Source organism: Aotus nancymaae, unplaced genomic scaffold, assembly GCF_030222135.1.
Source record: "Aotus nancymaae isolate 86718 unplaced genomic scaffold, 86718_ANA_hifiasm-v0.15.2.pri h1tg000006l, whole genome shotgun sequence".
NCBI classification, from domain to species: Eukaryota; Metazoa; Chordata; class Mammalia; order Primates; family Aotidae; genus Aotus; species Aotus nancymaae.
Window position 1 is genome coordinate 78950469 of NW_026988417.1, and position 11113 is coordinate 78961581.

At 38.6% G+C, this 11113-nt stretch overlaps 1 protein-coding gene across 7 annotated transcripts in view; it reads left to right on the forward strand.

Annotated features, from left to right (window-relative positions):
* ARHGAP24 (Rho GTPase activating protein 24) overlaps window positions 1–4866 on the forward strand; it is a 499880-nt gene extending 495014 nt beyond the window's left edge. For all 7 annotated transcript variants that reach the window (XM_064368848.1, XM_064368895.1, XM_064368882.1 and 4 more), the window contains one exon: window positions 4116–4866. In XM_064368848.1, the coding sequence (XP_064224918.1) occupies window positions 4116–4359 (244 nt within the window). In that variant the 3' untranslated portion in view covers window positions 4360–4866. The remainder of the gene's footprint in view (window positions 1–4115) is intronic.
* Window positions 4867–11113: the final 6247 nt, after the last annotated feature.

Genomic DNA, 11113 nt, shown 5'->3' on the forward strand with positions numbered 1-11113 from the left:
AAAATGATCAAAGTAGGAGTAGCTCCTCTAGCGGTTTTAGTCCCAGTTTTAGGCTGGGACTTAGAGTGTGTGGTTTGAGCAACCCTTCCTCCATGGTGTGTTAGGATCAGCAAGTCAGTTGTAAGTTGGCTTTGATTTACCTTAGTATGTTTCTTATCCATTTATCAATTATCAGACCAAAAGATAACATTTCAGAAGCTATGTGGCAAAGTAAATATATAAAAATACTACTTATAAATGAGATTGAAAAATTACCTTCTTGGAAAGTATTTTTTTTGTAAATTTCACTGAGTGGAAATGTGGTTTGAATTTTTCTATATAATGCAGAGTGACAGGAGATTTAAATTAAAAAAATAGGATCATCGTCTTAAAAGGTTACTCTTCTTTCTGAATGTAGTTTTTGGAACCACTATGTGTTAGAATTCTGAATTACTGCCAATGCATGATGATAAATTGGTGCTTCACACTGGGAAGCTTATATTTTGAGGCAAGGGGTCACACTTTAAATGTAGTAGAAAAAGAAAAAAAGTTCATTACGAATTTGCAGATGGATACATTCATTTCTGAGGATGTTGCTGATGCATATATGTTCTGAGATCTGTGGATCTATCGTGTTATTTTAGAGATTTTGATAAACTGATAGAACTTCCCAATAGAGTGTCATCTCAATGGGCCATTTCACTGTCACATTCTTACCCTCATGAGAGGCCAAGGGAGAGGCCTGCAGTAGGGTGGGGTGGAGGACCACGTGTGGCCTAGCCATGAGATTGTAGAAAGGTAACTGTTCTGGCTAAATTTTGATGATTCCTGTTTAGAGTTATTCTTTTTTCTTTAAATTCCTTTATAATTTTACCCAACAAGTATTGAACGTGGATGGATGGATAGATAGGTAGGTAGGTAAATAAATATTTAGGTAGATAGACAGGTAATATTTTACTTTAATTATCAATCAACGAAATATATGGTTTTCAGTTCTGAAACATGTGAGTTTGATGTTCTTTTTCCCTGTCCAAATTGGTTTCTTTTTCTTTTCTTTCTTTCCTTTTTTTTTTTTTTTTTTTTTGAGAAGGAGTCTCACTCTGTCACCCAGGCTGGAGTGCAGTGGCATGATCTCTGCTCCCTGCAACCTCTACTTCCGAGGTTGAAGCAATTCTCCTGCCTCAGCCTCCAGAGTAGCCACCCCCTTTTTTTTTTCCTTGTGGAGACAGGGGTTTCACCATGTTGGCCAGGCTGATCTCAAACTCTTGACCTCAATGATTTGTCCGCCGTGGCCTCCCAAAGTGCTGAAATTACAAGCATAATCCACTGTATTCAGCGATTTCTAACTTTATTTTCTTAGAAAATATTGTATTGTGGTCAGAGAAGTTCATTTGGATGATATTAATTGTTTGGTCAGTTAAAACTATTCCCTTATTACTGAATTGCGATGCTATATATGACCAATAGATGAACTCTGCTAATCAGGCTAGTCAAAGCTTCTACATTTCTCCTCATTTTTTTCAGCTAGACCTATAATTTTTGAGAAAGATATTTGAATATTTCCTAACAGTATTCTGAGTTTACCCATTTCTTTTTACAATTTTGTCATATTTTATATTGAACAATTTGAGATTCTGTATAGAAGTTTAGAGTTGTTTATATTTCCCTGAAGAATTGATCCTTTTATCATTAATCAGTGGTTATTTTTCATTGTAATGATGCTTTTTACCTGAAAATCTATTTTTTTCTGATATTAATACTGTCATACCATCTTCCTTTCATTAGTAACTTCCTGATATATCTTTTCCTTTCTTTAACTTTCAAACTTTGTTTCATGATTTGATCTAACAACTTACATCTTTTACAGCTCTGGAATATTTTTATTCATCATCTTTTTGTCTATTTTATCTTCCCACCTTCTCAATTTTCTCTTTCCAGAACCCTTATTAAGATATGTTTGTCCTCCATCTTTGTTAACTTCTTTTTCCTATATTAAATTTCTGTAATTATTATTATTTTTTCTTTTTTTTTTTTGAGACGAAGTCTCGCTCTGTCACCAGGTTGGAGTGCAGTGGCACAATCTCCGCTCACTACAACGTCTGCCTCCCGGGTTTAAGCTATTCTCCTGCCTCAGCCTTCCGAGTAGCTGGGACTGCAGGTGTGTGCCACCACACCCAGCTAATTTTTGTATTTTTTAGTAGAGACAGGTTTTCACCATTTTGGCTAGGATGGTCTCAATCCCTTGACCTCGTAATCTGCCCACCTCAGCCTCCCAAAGTGCTGGGATTACAGGCTTAAGCCACCTTGCCCAGCCAATAATTGTCATTATTGAGGCATTCTAGGTAACTTTTCTCAGACTCGTTTTGTAGCTTACTAATACTCTGTTGTGCTAATTCAATTCTAATACTTCCCCAGGCCCATGAGTAGAGATTTTGAAGTCTCTTCTTAATAAAAACAGTTGGTGTTCCAAGCTCTCAGTTAAATTACTTGTAGTTTTCTGCCTCCCTAATACTGGAGGCCTCATCTCCTGTCCCCATGTGAAAAGGAAAAACGTAGCCCCAACACTGTGGCTTCTATCCAAGACTAATATCCCTTGTGTGCTTCTACTTACTGTTCTATGTTTCAGTTTCTTCCTTGGTTCTGATACCTGAAGTTGCTCTTTTATTTTAACCTTGATTGTGTACTTTTAAAATAGATTTCTTAAAAATTTTCCAGCATTTTTATATGTTTGCATTGAAAGGGATTTCTTCTGTGTTCAATTCAGCCCTTTTCATTCCTGGAAGTTTCCTGCAAGCACCTGATAAATACAAATGTGTCAATATATTGTTTTGTAAGGGTTGTCCTTCTGGGTATTTTAACTTCCGTTTCTTCCAACATTTTGGCACTAAAATGGCTTTGGAAAGCAAAGAGAATATATTGTAGATTCTGGGTAGCAACCAGCATAGTATCGAATTTTCATTTAAAATCATGGTCATAGATTTAAAATAGCCTTCTAAATGATGTACGATTACAAAATATGAAGTATTTTTTTTAATTCTAGTTCTTACAAAGAGAGGGAGGATTAATTTTAAAGTGTTCTTATTATCTGGATAAAATATCAACATGTGGGGCTCAAATTTGTTAAAACAGTAACATAATTGAGATTTTAATTTTAAAATTGTTATTTAAATAATCAGATTTCTGAGAGCTAAAAATGCAATAACCTTTCAAATTTCAGTGGTATGGTAAATTTGAATGAGTCCCGTGGGACTTTAGCTCAGAATAGGAGAAATTAAAAAGTCAGCCATGATCAAGATACATCTTACAATAAAGATGTAGTTTTAATACCCCTCTTTTGAATAATATATGTGTATGATTTGGATCTTAATTGTTATGGAGAAAACAATTTCTGTTTTTAAAGATGTTATTGCAAATTCTACAATTATCCAAAAGCTATCAATACAGCTATACAAAACCACTATCAATTTATAGAGAGATATAAAATGCCTATGTCCTAAGCTATATTAACTTGGGAAGCAGTGAGAATTGGGGATAGCAAGGGATGGGCTTTATTTTTACAAAATATAAGATGCAGGGCTTACTTAACACATGTGATCTTTGCCTGTCCTATAAAATGTAAGCTCACTACTTCGTGTACTCTTTTAGAAGATGTGGCTCTATATGCTTCCAAAAACTGCATTCTTAGCAGTTAACCAACAATGACATTTTCCATCACTATTTTTCCTTCAATAGAAATCAAATGCTATTGCCCTCTTTTTTTTGTTCTTCAACTTTATCAGACTTTCCCCCTGCATTTATTATAGTCGAGTTTACAATTTAATGTCCAGGAAGCTTTCTGCCTCTTCTGCCCGGTGTGTGTCACTGGCTTCTCTATGCTGACATTCACTTATTTACTATTAAATGACAGCTGCTTCCAAGAGAGGCCTTGGAACCTAATTACTAAAATGACAGTAAATGATCTTAGCAAATAGTAAAATAATACAACAAAATTACATCTTTTAAATTGTTGAAAGGGCTTTATTCCAATTTCCTAAGCATCATAGGGAGTTTAGGAAATATCTGTATGCCTCTTGTGTTTCACGTGAATAAAACCACTTTATCTTACTCTTGCCTCCCCACCCCCACATCCTTTGTAGCTTAGAACAGCGAAACTTGACTTTGGAAACAGAAATGATGAGCCTCCATGATGAACTGGATCAGGAGCGGAAAAAGTTCACAATGATAGAAATAAAAATGCGAAATGCCGAGCGAGCAAAAGAAGATGCCGAGAAAAGAAATGACATGCTACAGAAAGAAATGGAGCAGTTTTTCTCCACATTTGGAGAGCTGACCGTGGAGCCCAGGAGAACCGAGAGAGGAAACACAATATGGATCCAGTGACCCTGCTTCCTCCTGCTGTCTCCGATGGCTCTGGGAAGGACTCCGGGGATGCTGGGGGGAGATGACTTAGAACCAGGTGGCTGGTCACCTGGATGTACAGAGGTCTAACTGGTGAAGGAATATCATTTACAGACATTAGCCATCCATATCTGCAATGTGTACCAAAGTTATATCATGCCCCATAATGCTACTGTCAAGTGTTACAACTGGATATGTGTATATAGAGTAGTTTTTCAAAAGTAAACTAAAAATGAGAAGCATATTTCAAGAATTATTTTATTGCAAGTCTTGTATTTAAAATGTTAAATCAATATGTTGTTGCAATTTAGCTTGCTTTCAAGCTTCACCTTTGCACTTAACATAAGCTATTTTTGGCATTGTGTTATCATCGGCTTATTTTATAGATTAATATTTTGATTTCCCTTTTTGCTGAGGAAATGAAAATAAGCAAAAATATAAATATATATATAAATATATGTTATTAAAATAAAAAGAATACTTTGCGGCTGTGCTGTTTGTGCCAATAGACTTTACCATGACCGAAAAGAGAACTGTAAAGAGTTTTATAAAATAGTCTTAATCACCAGGAACCTTTGAGCTGCTTTTAAAATTCTTCCCCTGGCACTGCTCAGTTTTGGTTTTGTGAGATGACTTGACATAGGAATTTTGAGAGTCCATGAGAAAGCCCCCTTCTGAGGTCCACTGTCCACCCTGCCAGACCCTCAGATGCATATCTCCAACACAAGATGATCCTTACAGAAGAAATATGGTAAAGAATGGCATTTAACCATTCAGGCGTTGAATTACTCTGTCCTTCTGGACTGAATCTCTTTGAACTGCAAGATAGTTACAGAGGAATTCTTCCTGCTATTTAGGAATTGGGAAACAAAGCTTACTAAACCATGCCCGCGTGAGCATCTGTCTCCCACTCAAATCTCTCCCACCTCCCATCAACTGCACTTTGGAATACCAGCAGTGAAACGTCGTTACTGTGTCCCTCTCAGTGAAACTGCTAGAGTGTGTGTCACGTAGTGACCTTTTTTTCTCACTAAGACTATTGCCATCTGGATCTCTCCCTACCCCAGCTGGCAAAGGTGGTTTGCAGCAAGAAGATAATTGGAATGGTGAGGGGGTGGGGGTTCAGGAGGAGAAGGAGAAAAGTTTGGAAGAAACAAACTATTTTGCTTCTCATTTTGACAGTATCAGTCTTTCCTGTTGAAACATACTCACAATAATTTTAAATGGTGAATGCCTAAAGTTCCAATTTTGGCAAATATGGGAACCTCAGCATTGCTATTTTCTAGAAAAGCCCAAGGGTCTCTGGAGCTAGAGTTTTGGGAGAACAGTTCTTCACAATAAGGCAATAGTTTTGAGAAGCCAGGCAAATAATCTTTCCCACACTAGAACAAAAAGTTACAAAATGCATAATTGGAAATAAAGTCTACATACTTGAGTTTATGGGGTTTGTATTGAAGGTTGAATGCTTGCATGTGTTTGTTTATTTTCAGGAGGGAAAGTGGTCTGCACTGCGTTCATCCTTGCCACTGTCCTACTTTTATTTCTACCCTTCCACCGACCAAGCATCTGTGGTCCTGTGGTATCAACCAGTATCTTTATAGCAATAACTTCTTAATTCCCTTCTCTCTCTTTCCAATTATTTAACCAGTTACTTCTGCCTGGACATACTACAGGAAATTCAAACTCAAAATGTGAAAATTGATCTTAATAACTCTCCCTTCAATCTTTTCATCTTTTACTAGTTCTTATCATAGTTGATAAAAACCTCAGACTCATCCAGGAAGCTATATGATGCACTGGTTAAAAAAAAAAAAAAGATATTCAGTAAAACTGCTTGGGTTCAAATTGTCTACAATTTTCCAGCTGTTACTGAACCTTCCATGCATAACTTTTTTCCTCTGTGCAATTGGAATAATAAAAATATTACTCCCATAGACTTGTTATGTGGTCTTAATGAGATAGCTTGGGTTAGGCTGAGCACAGCTGCCAGTAGAAAACAAGAAGGACTCCGTAAATGTTAACTCACATTTTTTTCTTTTGTTTTCTTTTCGTTTTTTTTTTTTTTTTTTTTTGAGACAGTCTCTCTTTCATTCTATCACCCAGTCTGGAATGCAGTGGCATAATCACGGTTCACTGCAGCGGCATAATCACGGTTCACTGCAGCCTTGACCTCCCTAGGCTCAGGTGATCCTCCCACCTCAGCCTCCCGAGTAGCTAGGATTATGGTGTGCGCCACCATACCCTGTTAATTTTTGTATTTTTTTGTACAGACAGGGTTTCGCCATATTTCCCAGGCTGGTCTGAAACTCCTGCAGTGAAGCTGTCTGCCCTACTCAGCCTCCCAAAAGTTAAACAAGATACATAGCTGTGGCGGGTCACTTAATTTGTCTGGGACTACAAGCGTGAGCCACTGCGCTCAGCCAACTCATATTTTCCTTCTCTACCCTCTTCATTCATAAATTTGCTCACCAGCCAGTCTATTCCATTCATCTTTGTCTTTTTAATCTACTCTCATTAATCACTTTTTCCTTACCTTTTGATGAAGGCATCCTACCTAGTGCCTTTTGTTCCAGCATCTCTCCTGTTCTTTTGTCCTTTGCAGGCTGCCTTTTTGAAATCACCCATCCCACCGTAGTTTGATCTTGCTAATTGCATCTGATGACTTTCAGTTGCCTGGGACAAGGCCCTTTCACATAGTATAAAAGGCTCTGACTTCCAGTTTCATTCTCATTCTTGTCTCCTACCACTTCCCGCCACACCTGTCCTGCAATTTCATGCCTCTAGAACTTTCCACTTGCTATTGCTGTGTTCTTCTTGCTTGCCTTCCTTCTAGCTGGCACACTCCAAATATCCTTTAAGAGCCAAATCAATGTCAGTTTCCTCATGAAGCTTCCTAGAATCTCAAAGCAGTGTGAGTTGCTTTTTGTGCCCCAATTTGCTATATCTCTTTCTGTCTTTTCCACATCTGATTATTTTCTTCACCAAATAAGAAGCAATTTAGAGGGGAGAGTGGTGAAGTGGAAATAGAAAATTGAGAGCCATTCAAATCTAGATACGCCTCTAGACGTGCCTTATGCAAGATACATGACAATGCCAGGTAAGTTGACTTGTCTGATCTCATCTGCAAAGTGGAGATAGTAACTCACTCTTACAGAGTAGGGATGTGGTCGTTGTTAACGGTGGTATGTAATGTGCTTATCCCAGGGTCTGTCACTTTGCTCTATTAATAACTCTATTGATAAATGAAGCCTCTTTAAGAGGCCAGGATTGTATCTTCTCGCTCTTAAATCCCTCCATGCCTTATGCCAAAGAGAATGTCAGCACAGTGAGTTTGCAGTAATTTTTTGGAATGCAAACATATGCAAAACACACGCACGGTATTATTTGGCCTGTTATATTTGAAGGATGCTAATGTTAATTTTAATTGTCAGTTTCAGTGATGATGATCTCTAATCAATGAATACCATAAGCAGCATGTTCATCTGTATTTCCGTTAGTTCAATAAAAAGCCTGGACAATGTCAATTGCAAATTAACATAAGGATAAATTGGAAATCAATAAGGATACAAAGTAGTTAGGTGGTATCAAGATTTCATTTGCTACATCCTGTATATGCCTCTTTAAAACTACTTAGGTAATTAAAATGAGTCTTAAGTTATAAACTCAAGAGAAAGGCTTTGCTTGCTGGTGAGGGGCCTACTGTGTTAGCTTCACTATTCAAACCGTATGCCTGAGTATCCTTTGGAGAACATTTAAAATAGAGTTGCCTGTGATGTCAGGCCCACTGAAACATAGATTTTATATGTAACATTATGAAATGACTAAAAACTCCAAAGGAATTCAAGTAATCATTCCCTCTGATTCACAAGCTGGGATATTCTTCAAAAAATCATTCCTAGGAGGGGCAGTTTATACTATTGATATAATTATGGCACCTTGAAAATTCAGGACAGCATTAAAGAATGTGATGCTTGCCACAAATCCCGGTGTTCCTTACATTGCAGAGCTGCACTCTGATGAGAGTAGCGCATGCCTGAGTTTTGGAATCTAAGACCAGGGTTCAAACCCAGCTCTGTCACCCCATAGCTTTATGAACTTAAGTTATGTAATAAATATAAGCCTGAATTTGTTTTTTCTGGAAGTAACAGAAGGGTAATAATTCCTCCCTTATCAGATTTTTATGAAGAATGTGGTACAATAGGTGAAGGGATTAGCATGGTTCCTGGTACATCGTAGGTGTTCACTAAATGGAAGCTATCAGCACTCAAATTATTTCTATTGAAAGAGTGTTTCAGCTTCTAAGGAACATAGCAAGGTTCTGGCCTCAGGGATTTGACCAGCATTAAAAGTATCATGCTCACCAGAACAGCATATTATACCCTTGTCTCAGAGAATTTTAAGTTTATCTGTGCCCAGATAATCTACCAGGGATTGATGGCAAGGAAAGTAACCCAAACCACTCTTTCTATTCTGAGATAATACAATTAGATCCATAATCTGAAAATTACGTCTAAACCCTACCTACAACTGTCCTTCAGCAACTCTATGCATGTCTACACTGAAAATGATGTTGGGTGTTAAAGGTATTGGATAAAATATGATGAATGTTCCTAAGGGCTATGATGAATAAACTGAGGGCTATGGACTAGATGTTCTGGGAGACATAAATTTACAGTTATTGCCACGTTATATGAGGTACTATAGAAGTAACTAAAGAGACCATAAAGGTGAAGCTGAGGAGAGCACTGCAGAGCCATGGCTTTGGTGCGAGTCCTGAAAGATGAGTAGGAAGTCATCAGACATGGCTGCAGTTTGGGTAATGGGCCTTTCTAGCCCATGGAACAGCATGGCAAATGTGCCTTCAGTGCAGACCCTAGGGAGTCTTTTCAATAAAATAAACATGACCTACCAAGTTCATACCATCAAGATGGCATTGTGCATAACCTCCTTAGCAGCATGCCATGAGACCTGAGAACACACTTAGTACCCATGTGGCTTCTACTCTCTTACTCCAAGAAAGCATCCAGAGTTGGAAACATTTTGCCTCGTTTGAACTCACAAACCACAGGAAAGGAGTGCTGGAACTGTGGCTCCCAAAAGTCTATTTCATTATTCTCTTTATAGTCTTCTTAATTGCACAAGTGGGGAATGAGTTGAAAGTTAGAACTGCCCAGCTTAAGGCCCTCTTGCTCTGAAGTGACTTGGAGAACTAACAGTTCCCCAGGCAACTAAAATCTACTGAACCTACTGTAGATCCTTGAGTAAAAAGTTCAGCTGATGAAAAGTGTGCTTTTTAAAGCACGATTTGTAGCTCAGGTCCAGGGCTGAATGATGCTCTTTATTTTTGAACCTCTGTATAGCTGCTGTCTAAATGGCCTCTTGAGGGATAAGCCACTATGAGGCCAGCCTTAAGTAGGGAGTAAAAGCAACACGAGAACACTGAATTGTTAAGTGGCAAACCAAATTGGCATCATTTTCTTTGAGGACAAACTGTCTCTTACCTCTGGGGAAGGCCCTGAGCATCCCACCTGTTCTTGTGAAAACAGGATGTCCCTCCCAGTCCTCTCTTCTCCACACACCCATTCCCTGTTCCCTGCTTCCTCATGATTCACTGGGTTAATTATGCACCACACTGAAGTGATCCCCAGGGTCATGCCATCATGTCCTCATCCCTGGTTAACTATTGCCAAAATAGTCCAAGTTTTCCATTTTTCCTTCATCTATTTGCTTATCTCCATATTGCCCAGTGTATTCTCTCATTTTCTTCCATCTCCAATGGCCTCTCCCCTCCTAGAACCTTTCCATGATCCCCTCTAGATCTTACAGCTGCCATCACCCTCCCCTACATCCTCTTCTCTGAATCATGGTTGCCTCCTGAAGACATCACCTTCCTTTCAGCCATCTCAAGCCTAGCTGTTTTCCTGTCCCACAACCTGCATATCATTGGCCTGAAGGGGAGACCGATCTTGCCTCGCTATTTGCAGCTACTTTCAGATCTTTGATCCTTCTTCCTCTCTAAAGACCTTCTTACAAGCACATGTCTCCTTATCACTGACTGAATACTTTAGCACCTAACCCACTCGCCCTCCCTGCTCATACTCCATTCACCATCTTGGCCATTCAGCTCCTTGACCACTTTTGAAAATGTTGTTCTGCCCCTGCCTGAACATCAGCCACTACACTCATGGTCATACCATGCACTGTGTCATTACTAATCACTGGCATCACCAGCAGTTCCATTTCAAGCATCCCACACTGTGGTCATCACTTCTTCTCTCTCTAGTCACTCCCCTTAGCACCATCACTCCAGCTTGGTAAGCTTTCACCAACTATCGTCCCCCATTTAATTGCTTCCCTCCTTAACCAGCTTAGCTTCTGTGGTTCTTTCTCATAATTATTTTCCCATCCCTGTTCCCAAATTCCATTATCTATACTCCCAGCACTATGCTACTACTTTAAGAATTAAAAAGAAACAAAATGCGACTCTGGCTAAAACTTTTTCTTACTCTTAACCTGTGCCTGAAAATACTAAACATGACTGACTAGAGAACAAAAGACCACCATGTTGACCTGTGTTGCTTTGTATCTATATGAATATGGCTCATATAGTTTTCCTCACTATCCAGTAACTTATTGTCACAGTTTCCAAGGTCAATTTCACACTTCTCAAACTTCCAAACTCTTCTCTTCATTCTCAACTGACAACCTTACTTTTATCTTTACTGAGAAAAGAAAA